Source organism: Sorex fumeus, unplaced genomic scaffold (genome assembly GCF_029834395.1).
Source record: "Sorex fumeus unplaced genomic scaffold, SorFum_2.1 ptg000072l, whole genome shotgun sequence".
NCBI classification, from domain to species: domain Eukaryota; kingdom Metazoa; phylum Chordata; class Mammalia; order Eulipotyphla; family Soricidae; genus Sorex; species Sorex fumeus.
In genome coordinates, this window is record NW_026606129.1 from 41,640,939 (window position 1) to 41,658,105 (window position 17,167).

Below are 17,167 nucleotides of genomic sequence, written 5' to 3' on the forward strand. Positions count from 1 at the left end.
ACGTGACTTTTCCTTGGGAACCACTCCCGGGGTCAGAACGACCCAAGGGGCTGGAGAGGAGCCAGGGACGCACTCGAGCCAGGCTCCGATCACTCCCTGGCTTTCTGTATTTACTTTCCTCCTCCCCCACAAGTTTTTGATTCCTGGAACTAGGCTCGGTGACATCACACCAGTGACTTCAAATCCGGTGCTTTCTGGGAATCCTCAGCAGCTCAGTATTCCGAAGAATTCTAACAGGGGGAAGCCTGAGGGAGGAGGCTGGGGTATACAGTGAGGGGTGGAGTTTCAGGAGACCAGAGGGGATGCACCCCAGTCCCCATCGCTGCTGCTTTGGGATGAGGAGACGACTGGGAGAGACGCCCTTGGGCTGAGCTTCTGCCAAAGCTTTCCTTAGTTACCAAAATTGAGCATCTAACTTGGCAGCTCTGTTCCGGTGGGCAGCAGGGTTCAGGACAGAGAAAACAGGGAGGTGGGGAGGGGGGTACTGACAAGCAGGAACTGACAGTATCATTTGGGGAAGAGGAGGAACACCCGGGGAGCAAAATCAGGTTCCAACCTGGTGTTTTAAGCTCAGAACTGCAGGGGTGAAGAGATGGTCTCAGGACATGCGTCTCTCGGTGCTGTTCTTTTTTTTGGGGTGTCACACCCGGAGATGCACAAGGGTTACTCCTGGCTTTACTCCTGGCGGTGCTCAGGGGACCATATGGGATGCTGGGAATTGAACCCAGGATGCTGGGAATCGAACCCAGGTCGGCCGCTTGCAAGGCAAATGCCCTACCTGCTGTGCTATCTCTCCAGCCCTCTCGGTGCTGCTCTGCTTGCTTGGTAAAGGGGGTTGCCTCAACTGCTGTTCACACCAGGCTTTCCAGAAGACAGGCCTGAAGGCAAACCAAGCACTGGTACACAGAACCTGGGAATGTATGGCTTTTAATCCCCCCCACAAGAGGCTCCTTCAGAGTCATTGCCAACCACGGTGGTATAGAGATGCATGTGTCAAGGCTGACTGCTAAAACATTCCCTACTTAAAAGTTCCTCTTTCTTTAACAAAGAAGTTGAAACATTTCCCGGAGGGCCCAGGTGGACCAGATGTTCAGTGTTGTTGTGTCCAGTGGGTAAGCTGACCCTGGGCACAGCCAGGGTGGGTGGCCTGGAGAGAACATTAAAGGCCCTAGAAGGTGTGATTCTCCCAGGGGTGGCTGGGCAGATGCCCGAAGCACAGGCAGCAGCTGCGCGTGGACGTCAGCGTGCAGGTGGTGAGGGGTCACCGCAGGGCTGGGTGGAGGCGGGGCAGTTTGGGGGTGGCCCTGCAGATGTGTGTGTGGGGGAAAACTGTAGGATGGTTGTTGGCACAATGTGAGCTATGGGCTTTGGTGAGGGGAGAGAAGATGAGAGGGGAAGAGAGGAAGGAATGTTCAGGAACCCACAGCAGATGGATGGGAAGCCGGTGGGGGAGCAGGTGGAAGCAGCAGCTGATTCCTCAGGCTTGTGACGCTGGAAAAAGGACACAGCGAGGAGAATGTCTCAGTGTCCAGCAGTTCGGGAAGATCAAATGCAAGGGATTCGCTGAGACCCCAACTGGGGGGATCTGAATACCTAAACGGGCAGCTTCAGCGCCATCTCTTCCCCAGCCCTCTGCAATGGCTTCCCTAAGCTGCTGGCCCCTCCTAGCAGCCAGCGGCGCCTTTCCACTGTTCTATCCCCATCGGGCTACTTTCCTCATCCCCATGGCCCCGGGAGACAAAACCACAATCCTCACTTTGGGTATTTCCAAAGTTCAGAAGAAGAAAAAGCAGGCTGGATTTTCAACACCCCTTACAACAGAAGACTTCTGCATTTTGGCCACACATTTCTCAACCCTTGTTAACTACCCTTCTGCTCTCCCTGATCCACAACCTGTCACCCAACCCTTCCTACGTCCCCGCCCCCCACCAAAAAAAAAAAAAAGCAAACAAACGAAAAAAAACCTTAACTGAAATTGCAGGTATACCTCATTTTATTGGGCTTCACGTAGTTGCATGCTGCAGGTTGACTTTACGTTGACCTTGGGACTACTCACTACTTTCGAGGTAGGGCGTTTGTCTTGCCTGCAGCCGGCTGGCCAAGCCAGGTTCGATTTCTCGCCCCTCTCAGGAGAACCCAGCAAGCTACCGAGAGTATCTCGCCTGCACGGCAAAACCTGGCAAGCTACCCGTGACGTATTCGATATGCTAAACACAGTAACAACAAGTCTCACAATGGAGACATTACTGGGCCCGCTTGAGCAAATCGATGAACAACGGACAGTGCAGTTCAGTGCAGTCCACTTAGTTGCATCTCACAGAAAGTGCTCATTCAATGAATGAAAGTTGTGTGACAACTCTGTGCCAGGCAAGACTACTGGTGCCATTTTTCTAACAGCTCAGGTGATGGCTAGTACTGTTTAGCAATAGAATATTTGGGGAAGAGGGGTGCTACTCCTGGCTCTGTGCTCAGGGATTATTCCTCGCAGGCATAGGGGGTCATATGTGGTGCCAGGGATTAAACCCAGGTCAACTGTGTGCAAAGGAAGCACGTCCTACCCACTATACAATTGCTCTGGCCCAGACATATTTTTTATTGATGCATATACATTGTAATTTTTTTTTCTTTTTGGGTCACACCTGGCGATACACAGGGGTTACTCCTGGCTCATGCACTCAGGAACTACTCCTGGTGGTAGTCGGGGGACCATATGGGGTGCTGGGAATCGAACCTGGGTTGATCGATGCCAGGCAAACGCCCTACCCGCTGTGCTATGGCTCCAGCCCTCATTGTTATTTTTAAGACAATATTACTAAACGTGAAAGAGACTACAATATTGAGGAACAGTTGCTTTCACGAGCACTGGGCAAGCAAAAATTCTTGCTGCCATATTAGGTCCATTGAAAGCAAACCCACAGTGTTTCCAAGATGTGCCTGTATAACCTTCCCAGGAAAACAGTAGGTTTCTTCCAGAGCAAACTGAATGCAAAGCAAGGGCTGGGACAGAGAGAAGAGCTGGGCTGGCAGGACTTAAGAGACTTTTATTTATTCTCAGGCACGGATTGGGGGCCTATGATTAGCTTTTGCACCATTTCAGACACAGGGCTACAATAGACCAAGGAGAAGTGGTTTGCATGGAGATGATATTCCAGTGGGGGAAGGAAGTCCTGACTATAGAAATGGTACTTTCCAGTGGGCCCCATTGTTCTCTGAGAGTGTTGCCTCTTCCTCTCTGAAAGCTGGTATCTACTAGCTCAACTCAAATCTGAGTTGAGAGAAATTTGTGACTCATAGTAACCAATAGAATGCAGCCAATGGGATTTTGTGTGGCTTCTGAGGCTAAGTCACAAAAGGTCACGCTGCTTCAGCCTCATTTCTGAGCACCCAGGTCTTTGGAGTCTTGAAAAGAGATATCAGAAGTCCAGCCATGCCATGAGGAAGCCCAGGCCACCTGGGGCCACCAGGGACATGTGTTCTGGCCAGGAGTCCAACTGAGCTCTGAACTGAGCTCTGAACTCCCGACCATCCACCAGCATCAACGGTCCCACATGGAAGAAAGTGAGTCAGCTCTTTCCAGACTCTAGACGTCGTCAAAATAACGGCTAGCATTTGAGTCTTCCAAGCTCAAAGACGACCCCACACAGAGGGGCGGAGAGGAGCCATCCCGGGCTATGCTCTGTCCCAAACCACAGAATCCATGAGCATCATACAGCCGTGGTGGAAACCACCAAGTTCGAGGTGATTTGCTCTGCAGGGACAGTTTCTAGAATACAGAGGATAAACAAATACACCAGCAAGATGAAATCATCCTGCGATTTTAATCCTCAGGAAAACTTCAAGCTGCATGATCTCTGGGAGGAAGACTGCCTTGGGTGGGGTGGGGGGGGTGGATCTGGGAGGGCCTTTTAGAGGGACCACTAACAGGGGATTAGAGAGAGAAGAACATCTGGGAGAAGAGGTTTCCTGGTAGAGAGCACAGGAAGTGCAAAGGTCCCAAGTCAGGAATCCGAGGAGGGGTGTGTTCCATAAAGCACAAAGAAAGCCAGTGACGGAGGGGGGGGGTGGGGAGTGGGTGAGGAAGGGGGGGTGTATAGGAGTTGGGGAGGAGGAAGGTGGGGGATGTGTGGGAGGTGGGGAAGCAGGGAAACGAGGTCGGCGAGCTAGGCAGCGAGGAGAGTACTCGGGTCTTGCAGGCCCCGGAGAAGAGCCGGCTGCCAAACTGAGCGGGGAAGGAAGACAGATGGGGCGCTAAGGCGTGTTCCAAGGGAAGGGGGGCTGGAGACGGGCACCCAGGGACAAATAAACTGGGGACACGGGGACACAGTGAGACAAAGTCACAAGAAGAGGCGGCAACCCGGGAGAGGTCCGGAAGCCCGCACCCGTCAGGAAAAAACGGGAGGGGCGGGGAGCCGGGCCTGACCGGGACAGCGCGTACTGGTCTCCGACGTCAGAGGTGTGCAGTCGGGCCTCCTGGCAGCGCGCCCGCCCCGACGTTTCCAGGCAACGGCAGCGGGCGCCCAAGCCCGCGGCCCCGTGACATCACCGTCGCCCGGGCGACGGCGGGAGGCAACACAGCCCCGCCCTCCAGGCCACCGAGGCGGGGCCCGACGCTGGGCGCCCCGCCCCGGACACGCCCCGTAGACCACGCCCCCGGATAGGCCACGCCTTCTGGGTCGGCCACGCCCCCTCCGCGGTCGGAGAAGAGGCGGAGCCCACGGTGCACCCGTGCTCGGGTACCTCGGCTGCTCCCCTCCGTGGCCGCCGCTCGGGCCATTCCCACGGCTCCTCTGTCCTTGAGGTCACCTCCAGAGACCTTCTAAGCTAAAGGAGCTGCCCGTTTGCTTCGTTTGCTTCGTTTGCTTCATTTGCTTCATTTGCTTCACTTTACAGGCTCTCATCTACTTAACCCTCCAGCGCCTTGCCTCTTGAGACTTCAGTGCCCCCATGTGTTCTGCCTCGTTTAATCTCGGTCTTCAGTCTCGCGCCAGGCTCTGACCTTCAGGAGATGGTCAGGAATGGCGCTGGCATGGAACGGGTGTCTTTATCCTTTGCACTCCTCTTGGAGTTGGTTCATTTGACTTTTGCAGACTGTCTCCTAGGCGCTTGGGATAGGATCCCGAGATGAACCAGACCGGGATTCCACCTGGAGGGCAGAAGGGAGAGCTCTGAGAATACGGTGTGAGCACACTTGACTTCAGGTGCCAGGCAGAGCTGCAGGCACTCACAGTGAGGAGACTCGCTGATGCTGCTCGGTAGCACCTGGGCACACTCCCGTGGTGCAGGCGAGAGCTCTGAGGACAGACTGTGGGGCTCTGTAGTCAAGTGAGACCCCACAGAGGAAAGGGAGAGGCTCATGGAGAGGGTCTTGAGAAGCGAGTCTCAGGCCCAGGTAGGTAGACTGGGCATCTTACTAGTCCAGAGGAGACGAGCTCTTTCCAGCTCCGCTGCCTGTATGAGCCACGTGGACTAGGAGGGGGCTGAGGGGTGGGAGGGCTGAGCTCAGCAGGCAGGAGGATTGCACCGGTTCAAGTGAAGCCACGTGCAGGCAACTTTCACCTACCCTTGTGGATGATGAGTTGTGTGTGTGTTGGGAAGGATCATGGTCAGTCAGAGATGCGAGAGCCTTAAAAAAGGTATCCAGGAAATCCGGCAGGGTTTTGCACGCGCTCTTTACTCCAGCTGGCGTGGACCCCTCACCCCGCTGTCTCTGATCTTCCCACAGCTGCCTCTTTGCTATTCAGATCTCGTGGGAGATTTTTTTTTCTTCTTTAGTGAGGTCTGCCTTGCTTAGGTCCTCTAAGGCAGTCACTAGCCACTGTCACATCGTCCAAGAAGCCTTTCACCCTAAGAGGGAGCGCGACATTGCCAGGTGCCTCACTCTGATGCTGAATTTGTCTTTGTTTTCTGCCTGTCGGTTGTCTCCTCCTAGAAAGCCCCTTTCCAGAGACCACCTCTTTCTGTTTCAGCAGCCCAGAACAGGTGTTTTCTGCTGCAGGGGCTTAATGCTTTGGAAAGAGCCAAAGAAGCTCTCTGCCAAATTGTTTGGAGCTTGGGGGCTGGAGTGCAGTGGGTAGAACACTTGCCTTACACTTGGCCGGTCTAGGTCCAATCCCCATATGGCCCCCAAGGCCTGCCTAGGTGTAATCCCTGAGCTCAGAGCCAGGAGTAACTTCTGAGTATCAGCGGGTGTGGCCCAGAAATAAACAAAAATTGTTTGGGCTTCTCCCCCGCCACCCCCCCTCCAGGAACCACTGCTCCACTCACACAAGACCCGAGAAGTCACAGGAGCCAGTGGCACCTGAAGCTTTGCTATTAAGAGATGTTCCATCCTCTGGACCTGGCTGGGCCACACTCCCTGACCAGAGCAGACCCTACTCAGGAGTGGGGCTCAGAGATAGGGGGGCATCCGTGCATATATGTCAGCTTGTGTGAGGGGAGCAGGGACTTGGCAAGCTTTTAGGGGGAACCACACCCTCAGGGGCTACTCCAGCGCTGGGCTTGTTACTGGTGGTGCTCAGAACCACGCAGCATGGGGGATTAAATCTGGGCCTCCTGCAGGCAAAGCTTGTGTTCCAGCCCCCCTGAGTCATCTCCCTGTCCTCCCTCCACCCCCCCTTTTTTTTTTTCAGAGTTGGCAAGCTTTTCTGGTTCCCAGCCAAGAATGGCAGGGCCTTCCCACACTACCGTTGCCTAGAAAATGGGGAACCTGGAGCAAACAGCCGTTTCTTCTGTGCCCGCAGCAGGAACCCAGACTCCGAACAGATGCACAGTCAGACACACAGAGGGGAGAGTCACACCGGGGTTTATTCACAATGTGTTCTTCCCATTCGGGCACAGAGTCTGGGCAGTGGGGGTGGAGAGGCGGCCCTCAGGCATGTGGGGACTTTGCTGACTGCATGACAGTGGAGCTGGAGCCGGAGGGACTGCAGAGGGGGACCCTCAGGCCAGCCCAAACAGAGCCCCCTCCCGCGTGCTCGCAGGTGGCCTTGTCCTCTCCAGGAATCAAGGAGCAGCTGCTCCAGGAACAGTTCTGAAGCAGGAGGGGTGGGGCTGGCAACGAGTTCTTGGCACATAATAAAACCAAGCGGGGATTTGGAAGAAGTTACTTTAACACTAGCCCCGTAGCTAAAAGCATTAGGGCTGGACCCACTTTGTGGACATAGGAACTGAGGTCTGATAAGACTCTTAAGTGGCGCCAGCACAGGCCCCAAGAAGGCTGCCCCTTCTCCCTGCCCCCTCCGCCCCAGAAGTTCTAGCAGAAACAAAGGGCTGTGATAAGGACATGAAGGTGGACACCAAAAGTTTCAAGCTCTTCCCCTCGATAATGCCATAGCAGTGGACTCTTATCTAAGTAGACAGCCACATGAGGGGAAAGCTTAGAGGGGAAAAAAAAACTATATAAAACAACTCTGCAAAGGCAAGTGGGACACCTCCCCAGTCTTGAAGGCAGCCTGCATCTCCACCTGAGATGTGTATTCTGTGCTCTGTCTCTGTCTCTGTCTGTCTGTCTCTCTCTTTCTCCCTCTTTCTCTCTCTCTTTCTCCCTCTCTTTCTCTCCCCCCCACCCTGTCTCTCTTTTTCTTCTTCCTTATAATCTCAAACTGTTTTACTTCACTCTTCAACTCTGCCTGAAACTCTTTTTTTCTATGGGGGTGGACCTGAAAAGCCTGGGTAAGGTCTAGGATTGATTTTCCTTTCCTGCAGAGAGCAATTCCTCGCTCCAGTCTGAGGCCATGGCTCTATGAGAAATCTGATGGCAGGGGTCATTTCCCACAGCAAATGGACCCCAGGCACAGCTTGACCCCAGGCCTGGTGGAGCTGGGGAGCCATGAGGCCTGCATCGTGCAGGGGCTCATCGCAGACTTCCACCAGTTCTAGGTTTCCCCGGGCACTCCCTTGGGTGGCTGAGATGGGCAGAGAGGGAAGCGGCAGACCCCCTTCTCGAGGCTGCTGTTTCTCGTCTCCCCACTTCACATACGTCCCCTGCAGCCATTTGAATGGAAAAAAAAAAACACAGGCTGGGGGTGGAGGGTCACTCCAAGGACTCTGTCCCCTGCAGTGGTGGTCTCACCGGGGTGAATTTTGGGTGCCTGAGCTAGATCTTGTGTGAGGGGACACCTAAGATGTGCTCCCCCACAGAGACAGATGCACTTTCTCCCTGTCCTTGCCTCATGTGGAGGAGGAGGATGGCACCACCTCAGCACTTGGGCCTTGGAAAGAGAGGCCCGTGTCACTGGGCAGCTGGCAGGGAGTGACTACAACGTCCCAACCCGGCCTCTGCCAGGCCACTGGGCAAGAGCTGCCTCAGCAGCGGGGGGGCCTGGAGCTCTGGGTGGGGGCCTGACACCCCGGGCAGCCCTGCCTGCCCTGTGGTGCTGCAGGAGGACAGTCCCGTGGCCCTAGACTCGTCCACACCAGCACATGTCTCAGTCCCAGACCTCCTGGCTCCGCAGTGCGGGCAGCAGCCTGACCCTGCACTCACCTGCCCCACATCCAGGTCCTTGCTTCTCCCTGAGACATGGAGGCTGCCCCTAGGACTGGGCACCACTGGAAGCCTCCCAGAGGCTGATCCTCTGGACATGGAGGTTGGGGAGGAGGAGGGATCACTGGTGGAAGGCCAGGCTTGAGGGAGGCCTGAGCCTTCTTTCAGTGTCTCCAGCCCGCGGGTGGAAGGTGCCCGAAAGCCAGCTTGAACTCCGGCCTCTGGGTGGTTTCTGTACTGGGCTTGACCGGGCGTCTCAGGATGGCAGGTGCCTTCGGTTTGGCTCTTGATGGTAGTTTGATCTCTAAGCTCCTGTCCTGAGCCATTGGGCCTGGCTCCGCTGTAGTCCACAACGCTGACCCGGCAGGCATTTGGGTCCTTCGGGGGTCCCTGGTCTCTGCTAGCCTCAGGTTGCAGGCTGGACATGGAACTGAGGACCTTGTGCACGGCTGCCTCGATGTCCAACAGCCTGGCCAGGGTCTGTTCCTTCAGCTGGGCTACCTCTGTGCTGACCTTTGACAGCTCCCCGAAGGCCTGGTCCACTGAGACCTCGGGCTTGCTGGGGGCAGCTGGAGGGACCCCTCCCGGTGGAGAGACGGCCTTAAAGAGCCCCCGCAGTGCCGTGATGTCCGCACTGTCCGCGGCCTCCCGCTCCAGGGCCTGCACCTGGCTCAGCAGGCCGTGCAGCTCATGCTGGCTTCCCTGCAGTGTCTTGGGGCTCTCCAGGGCCCCAGGCTGGGGTCCTTCCACTGGCTTCTCTCCTGGAGGGCTGGGGCCTGGCTGCCATGAAGTGGGGTCATCGCTGAGACCTGAGAGCTTGGGGGGCTCTTTGCTGCCTGCAGCTTGACTCTTGGGGCCCGTGGACTTGGGGCCATGTTGGCTGTGCCCACTGGAGCATCTGGCTGGAGCTGGGTGACCTTGGCACGCCGTGGGGGTCTCACCTTGTCTGGAGTCTCCTTGCTCCACCTCCTTGGAGGCGCTGGACAACAGAGCTTTGGGCAGCCACGGGGGAGGAGGGAGCTGGCTTAGGTGTGCAGGCTTGGGGGGCAGTGGGGGCTTCTTTCTGGGGGGCACGGTGGACTCCAGTTCGGGGGTCTTTGTTGAGGACTCCCCGGGGTTTCTCTGGTCAGCAGGGCTGTGGAGGGAGTGGAGAAGGGAATCCTGTTGGGGCGTGCAGGCCTGCTCGATGGAGTCCTTGTCATCGTGGGCTGGGCCCTGGGAATCAGGTTCTGTCACCGCAGCTGGGAGAGGAGGAGGAGGAGGAACAGAGGCATTACAGGGCTGTGGGCAGGCCGGCGCAGCCCAGGGCTTGGACATCAGCACGTGGTGGGCTAGAGGGGCCTCCTTCAAGCTGGTCTCTGTGGCTTGGAGGCTCCCTGGGCTACCTCCTGCCTTGGCCTTGCCTGGTGGTCCCCAGGCCCTCTGAGCATACCCCCCAGGCACCTCCCACCCAGTCCCAAGTCTCTCTCCAGGACTTCCCTGGAGTGGACCGGGGGCTTGGACCGAGCAGGCAGCCTCCTGGGTCCGGGATACCAGTTCCCTCTCAGAGGCTTGGCCACTCCCAGATGACTCCAAGGTCCTCACAGGCTGAGCTGTGTCGACGCCACTCTCAACAGTCACCCTCCCCTCAGGCAGTGCGTCTGGTTCCCCACTGACCTTTTTGGGGGCTGCTGGGATCCTGGGGTCACCTCCAGCCACAGGCCCGGTGTTGCTCTGGGTGGTCCCCGTGGCCTTGGTCGGTGCTTGTGGAGTACCGTTGTGGCAGGGCTCAGGGGCGGCTCCAGGGCTGGGCCCTTGCTGGTACTTGTTTAGAACCTGCTGGTGTAGACTCTGGGCTTCCGCCGTGGCCAGCCGGAGGCTCTGCATGGCAGCCTGAAGATCCGGGGTGCCGGGTGCTGGGGACATCGTCCTGGCTCTTTCCAAGCTGGCCTCTTCCTGGCCTGTGCGGCTCCTTTCTTGCTTCCCTTCCTCGGTCTGAGAAACGATCTTTCCCGTGGCCTGTGGGGGACATGGAGCGGCCCCGGGGCCTTTCTGCTGCCCTAGGCTGAGGTCCAGAGGGGGAACACGGATGATGCTCTCAGTGGAGAGCGGCCTCTGGGCAGCCTCACTGGTTGGCTCTGGGCTTGACTCAGCCGGGGGCTCCCAGCGCAGACACTGCAGGCCCTGCAGGTCCCCTTTGTCTATGCAGCTGGCCAGCAGCTGCACGCTGCGTCTCTCGGAGCCCCTGCTGCTGGGCCGGGGCTGCAGGGAGTAGGCGGTGAGAGCCACCAGGCCCTGCTCTGTCTCCTGCATCACCAGCCCTGTCCTGGCCACCGAGCTCCCTAGGCTGCAAGCCAGCAGCTGCTGGAGCTCAGGATCCATGTCCTCCACATTCCCACCGCTGCTCGGAGCGGGCAGCCTCAGAGGCCTGAGCTGGAGTTGACCTGCTGGGTCCTCCTGCACCAGCAGCCCCTGCGGGGCCACGTCTGGCCGACGCAGTACCTGGCGGACTATCCGGGGCAGTTCGCCAGACATCAGCTCTTCCTTGCGGACACGGGGCAGCCCCTGCCCAGGACCTGGGAGCGTGAACTTGGCCAGGCAGAGCTCTCCGGGCCCACACACCTCCATGAGGATGCCTCCATGGTGCAGGATGCCCGGCGTGGCCTGCAGGGTCCGCAGTGTCCCCTCGGCGGCGGTCTCCTGCCTCTCTGGAGCCCTGGGCTCCGAGGGACCCGTTGGCTGTTCTTCCTGGAGGTTGTCCCCTTGAAGGCTCTGGGCTGCCAGGGAGCCCATGGGGCAGTTCTCGAAGAGCCAGGTGAACTTGTGCACGGAGCCGGCAGGCACAGGCTCGGGGACAGCCCTGGACACCTGGGCCTCCCGCTGGCCTGCCTCCAGGGCCTGGAAGACCTCCTTCCACTGGGACACCTGCCCCGATGGGATGTCCACACGGCTGCAGACCCGCACCAGTCCTCTTCCGCAGGGTTGGCCCGAGACCGGAAGTGGCTCTGTCTCAAAGACATGTCCATCTGTCTGTCTGTTCCCAGCCTGCACCTGGTGGACCTGCAGGTGCCTTTCCCTGGCATCCTCGGGCTTGTCCAGGGGTTGGGGTGCAAACATCCAGGTGCAAGAACGCGCCCCTGCCTCTGCCTTGGGGGCTTCTGTGGCTTCAGACCCTGGCCTCTCCCCCAGCTTGCTCATGGGGCACGTCTCAAACAACCACCGGATAGTTTGCACATCTCCCCTAGGGGGTGCCTCTGGCTGGGGGCTCCCCTGAACCTGCCCCTCTTCCGCCTGTCGTTCCTGCTGCTCCCGCTGGTGGATGACCTCCAGGGGCTGCGTCTCGAAGAGCCAGCGGGTCAGGCCCACGTCCCCGGTCGGCACTTCCTGCCGGGTGATGCCCTTCACCACATCCACGGTGCTGGCACTCCGACCCAGCCGGTCTAGGGGCTGGGTTTCGAACATCCACCGATATCCCTGCACATCCCCGCCCACCACCTGCTCCCTGCTGACCGAGGTGAGTGCGTGGAGGTGGCCTCTGCTGTCCTGGAGGGCGTACACCGTGGACCCCACGGCCAGAGACTGTCCAGCACACTCAGGTCCTTTGGCTTCGCTCACCCTCCCTTGACCCCAAGGCTCCCCCTGCCCGATGCTGTCCAGAGGTAGGGTCTCAAAAAGGTTTTTGAAGGTCTTCACGTCCCCCTTGACCTCCTCCCTCTGGGAGCCGCTGTGCGAGGGGGACGGGGCCGAGGGGTCATCCCTGGGCAGATGCTCAGAGGTGAGCCCTTCCGGGGGGCCCACCCGCTGCAGGTGACCCACTTGGACCTGGTCCCGGGGCGTGTCCAGGGGCTTCATCTCAAACAGCCACAGGGTGGAGCGCACGTCCCCGGGGACCACCGCCTCCTTGGGCGGGGTCTCCGGGCCGACCCCCTCCTCCTTCTCCTCCTCCTCCTCCCCCCCTTTGAGAGTATCCAGCGCTCGGGTCTCGAACAGGTGCCGCTGCTGCTGGACGTCGGGCCCGGGAGGGACCAGGTCGGGGGACGGCTGGAAGTCCTTCTCGTCCACCTCGAACTCCCGGATGGCGTCCAGGGGCTGCGTCTCGAAGAGCCAGCGCGCGGCGCTGACGTCGGGCCGGGCCCCCTCCTCCAGGGAGATGCCGCGGATGACGCGCACCTGGCTGGGGTCGCGGTTGATGGCGTCCAGGGGCTGCGTCTCGAAGAGCCAGCGCGCGGTCCTCACGGCGTGGCTCTGGACCTCCTCGCGGCACGCGGCCGTCACCTCGTGGATGGCGCCCTGGGCGTCGCGGATGGCGCACAGGGGCTCGGTCTGGAACAGCTTCACCGTCTTCTGCACGTCGCCGCGGAGCTCCCGGAGCTCGGAGCGCAGCTCCAGGGGGCTCTGCTCCGGGGCCGAGGACCGCGAGCCCAGGCGGTCCAGCGGCCGCGTCTCGAAGAGCAGCCGCGTGCCCCGGACGTCGCCGCTGGCCGCCGGCTCCTGGGAGGGCACCTCGGGGGCCTCGTCGTCCTCGCCGCCGTCTGGGGCGCCGCCCAGCTCGGCCAGCGGCCGCGTCTCGAACAGCCGGCGGGTGGCACCCACGTCCCCGCCCGCGACCCGCGGGCCGGCTGGGCCCGGCGCCGCCGACCCCGCGCCGCTGCCCAGCGCGCGCGCCTCCAGCTGGCGCGAGGTGGCCTGCACGTCGCCGCCGGCCACCGGCTCCCTGGCCGGCGGCGGCTCGTGCTCGCCGATGGCGTCCAGCCGCCAGTTCTCGAAGATCCAGCGCATGCACTGCACGTCGCCCTCGATGGGCTCCTCGGAGCCCAGCACCTCGGCCAGGTCCTCGGCCATGGCCTCGGCCAGGTTCTTGCGCAGCTCGGGGTGGATGTGCCGGTAGAGGCGCCGCAGCTCGCTGGCCTGCCGCTGCTGCTGGAACTTGGAGAAGGCCTCCCTGGGGGGCGGCAGGGGCAGGTCCTCTGCGGTCGCCATCCTGGGGGTCGACGTGGGGGGATACCGGCTCGCGAGCGCCGTCCTCCTGCGTGGGGGTGGAGAAAGGGCAGCGGGGATGATTGGGGTTGCGGGGGGGGGGTTGGTGGGGCTTTGCGGGGGGAGGGGGTGTCATGAAGCTGGAGTCTGGGAGAAACGGCAGGGTAGGCCTTTGGGTGACACGTGCACAAGAGGTCTGTCCCTCTCCAGACCTCCCTGAGCCCACCTTGCAGGTGGGGGTGGGGGTAGGGTGGAGATAAGTCTGGAAGTTAGGAAGCGCGGAGCGCTGCCCTTTCCAGAGTGCCAGGGGAGAGCCTAGGCATGCCCCGTCCTTGCCCTCTTTTGCTGTAGTGGGGTTTTCCCTGGCACACATCCAGATGAGTGACCCACCCTGGGCGGGGGGAATAGGGGGGAGAATCCTGACCGCTGGGATTCTCCCAGCCGCAGGGCAGCGAGCGGATCCCCGATGAGGAGGCAATTCCTGATCTGAACACCAGGGGGCGCACGTGCCCCTTTCTCGGGGGATTGGGGGCGGTCAGGCCCCCGTGAACCTCCAATGGTCCAAGGGTCCTGCAACTTTCGCTGTGTCGGGGCAGACAGAAGGATGGCGGGCTGCTGCCCATCCTACTGAGGGCAAGTGGGAAGCAGTTGAGGATGCTCAGAGAGGGGCCACTTGTCCACCCACACTGTCTGGCAGGGCCAGAGGCTGGATCTTTCGCGGGGTGGGGGGGGGGGGAGGGCAGAAACTGGGCTCAAGGAAGGCTCAGATGCTGACGCATGAGTGACAGGTGAGGCTCCTAGACCCGATGTGGGACTTGGCACCTCAGAAATGAGAGGACAGCCTTCCCCGCAGGCGCCCCGGAGCGGGTGTGGGGAAGATGTTTTGTTGGTTTGCTTCTGCAGGGCCCCAGCGCTGCCGTTTGGTCACCAGCGGGCACTCTCGCTCTGGTCCCTTCCAGTCCATCAGCTCCCGAGCAGGCTCCTTGCCCTTCCCAGAAGCCCTCCTGCTCGCAGGCCTCTCTCTGCTCTCTGTCCTCTGCGTGTCTTATCAGCTTGGTGACAGGTGCAATCAGGGTCCCCCAAGGCCAGGGGGGAGGGAAGGAAGGAATGGGAAGCACGTACCCCTCCCGCTTCCACGATCTGCTGCCCGGCTCCATGCCCAGAGCTAAATATAGCTGGGAGGACTCCTGGTCTTGGCCAGCAGCCCCGCTGGACTGGAGAGGGAGGGGTCAGGCCCACATTCACCGGAGACCCCAGGTGCCTTGGGGGTGGGGGTCCCCCACCCCATCCTGTCTCCTGCTTCAGGAGTAGGTCCGGCCCCTGATGGGCAGGGTAGATGGGCACTGGGGCTTAGGGTGGGGTGGGGTGGGAGGTAATGGTGGTAGGGCAGGACCCCTCCACCCGTCTGCCTCTGAAGAAAGGGCGACGGAAGCCTTGCTCTACCCTCACCCGGCTCCCACGAATGCATCAGAGGCTGAGGGAGCCACCCTGGAGGTGTCATTTGGCCTCTGAACACTGATGCGGACCCTCCCCAAGGCCAGCAAGTCCATTCCCCAGGCTGACCGGAACAGAGGCAGCGCACACCAGCGTCCCATCCCCTGGAACCCTTGGCATCTCTGTGTGTGCTCCCAACTCTGGGAATCAAAGTGTCCACGGAGGTCAGACCTAAGGCCACTGAGTCAAGCCTCCTCTCTGCTCAGGTGGGGAAACTGAGGCCCCAAAGAAAGCAAGGCCCTGTCATTGGCCCCCCATGCAGTCGGAAGCTTGTTTCTGGTTCTAGAAACACCCCCTACCCCCTGCTGGGCTGAGATCCTTGGGACTGAAATTTTGTGCCCACTGGCAGGGCAGAAATAGTGGGAGAGTAGAATTCAGAACCGGAACCCTTGTTAGGATAGAGGGACTGAGCCCCAAGAAGTGTCCCAGAGCCTGGCCACACACATGCAAGGCAAGCTCTCTGCCCCTCACCCCTCCCCTGGCTTTGACCGTCTAGGGCTGGGCCATCGCTCAGGGTGACCCCACCTTGGCCTCAGGTCTGCTCCGCCTAGACCACCTGCCCATGTCCCCTCAAGGCCTTCCTCGGGGAGGGAGTCTGCACCCCAGCCTGGATCCTAGGCTCCAACCAGCCCAAGGAGACATTCCAGAGCCAGTTAAGCCAAGACTTCTGCCTACAGCAGCTGGGCACGGGCTTGTCCCAGCGACTCCCAGTCAGCCTGCTCCCAGCCCCCCAGCCCCCCATCCTACTTCTTCACTTCCATCCCTCTTTCCTCCACGCCTGCCTGGGAAGAGCCTGAAGCCCGAGAAGGTCTATCCCTGGATTTTATTTTATTTTATTCTTTTGGTTTGGGGGCAACACCTGGCGATACTGAAGGCTTATTCTTAGTTCTGTGCTCAGGAGCTACTCCTGGCAGTACACTGGGGACCATAGTGGGTGCCACCAGGGATTGAACCCGGACCAGCCACATCAAGGTTTACAAGGCAAGTGCCATACCCACTTTACTGTCACTACAGCCCCCTCTGTGCCTGTATCACTGTATCACTGTCATTGTCATCTCGTTGTTCATCGATTTGCTCGACCAGGCGCCAGTAACGTCTCCATTCGTCCCTACCCTGAGATTTCAGCAGCTTCTCCTTACTCGTCCTTCCCAACGGTGCCTTCTTGGAGGCTCTTTCAGGGTCAGGGGAATGAGACCCATTATTGTTACTGTTTTTGGTATATCGAATACGCCACGGGGAACTTCCCAGGCTCTGCCTGTACTTAAAAAAAAAAACAAAAACAAAACTCCAGGCCACCACTTGCACCTTCCTGGACTAAGCCACACTGGCACCAGCCTGTCCCTCTTCGCGCCTCAGGCCTGTGCCGGCTCCTAGGGGGCTCAGGCTCGCTCACCCCTAACTTCCCTGTGGGGTCTTCATATCAGAGCCTCTTCTACTCCCCCATCCAGGTGCAGCACCCCGCGGCCCCCGGCCAGAGCTGCCCCTGACACATGCTGTGCTCAGTGGGGAGCTAGCCCTGAAGGCCCCAGCTCTGGCCTGTGCCCGGGGAAGCTCACTCACCTGAGGGTCCTGCTTGGTTGCTGGGGGGCTTGGGCTGGGTGTGTGTGGGGGTGCAGCCTAACTGTCCGCTGTCTCTCGGCTCCTCGTTGGGGCTGGTCCTGCTCAGCTGGCTCTGTCCAGTGCCTTCTCGCTGCCCTGGCTCAGGATCTCTGGCCTCTGCCAGCCCTAGCAGCTGCCTTTATCTTGCTGGCTGGAGGGTGGGGGTGGGGGCTCGCGGGGGTGGGGCGAGAGTCTAAGTTGAGAGTATGAAGTGGTTGGGTTATTTTTAGGGTCTGTGGAAGTCTCTCCTGAGGAGTTGCTTACTTGTCCTTTCTGTGGGGGGGGGGGGGAGGCAGCGGTAGTGGGGTGGAGTGGAAGAGGCGGCCAGGTCCCATTCATCGAGGGTCGAGCTCCATGACTCATTTGGAGAGCGTGGGCTACAGGTGTCCCGGGCTATTCTGGGGGGATGAATAAAGAGGGATGTGAGACACACCCCCTCCCTTCCCACCCCCTCTTCCGAGAGCCCACTACCCTGCTCCCAACTGGTTGGTGACTCTTCCCGCCATGACGTCCAGGGTGTAGGGAGGCTGGAGGAGACACACTGACCAAACAGCTGGCTCTAGGAAGAGCCCCTTCCCCTGTCCACCGTCCCCCAGCCCCTCAGCTCAGGGCTACGCAGTCACCGTGACTTGGGGG

The 17,167-nt window shown here is 59.8% G+C and overlaps 2 protein-coding genes across 2 annotated transcripts; both read right to left on the bottom strand.

The window, feature by feature from the left end:
- Positions 1–6,792: 6,792 nt before the first annotated feature.
- On the bottom strand, positions 6,793–10,033 carry LOC130037864 (xin actin-binding repeat-containing protein 1-like). The gene has a single exon (XM_056129838.1). The coding sequence runs from the start codon at positions 9,797–9,799 to the stop codon at positions 8,231–8,233; it is 1,569 nt and encodes a 522-aa protein (XP_055985813.1). The 5' UTR covers positions 9,800–10,033; the 3' UTR covers positions 6,793–8,230.
- Positions 9,636–16,520, bottom strand: LOC130037863 (xin actin-binding repeat-containing protein 1-like). Its single transcript, XM_056129837.1, has 3 exons — positions 16,493–16,520; positions 10,139–13,487; positions 9,636–9,723 (listed from the first exon to the last, which is right to left on the bottom strand). The coding sequence occupies exons 2-3, from the start codon at positions 13,439–13,441 to the stop codon at positions 9,715–9,717; spliced, it is 3,312 nt and encodes a 1,103-aa protein (XP_055985812.1). The 5' UTR covers positions 13,442–13,487; positions 16,493–16,520; the 3' UTR covers positions 9,636–9,714.
- Between the last annotated feature and the right edge of the window lie 647 nt (positions 16,521–17,167).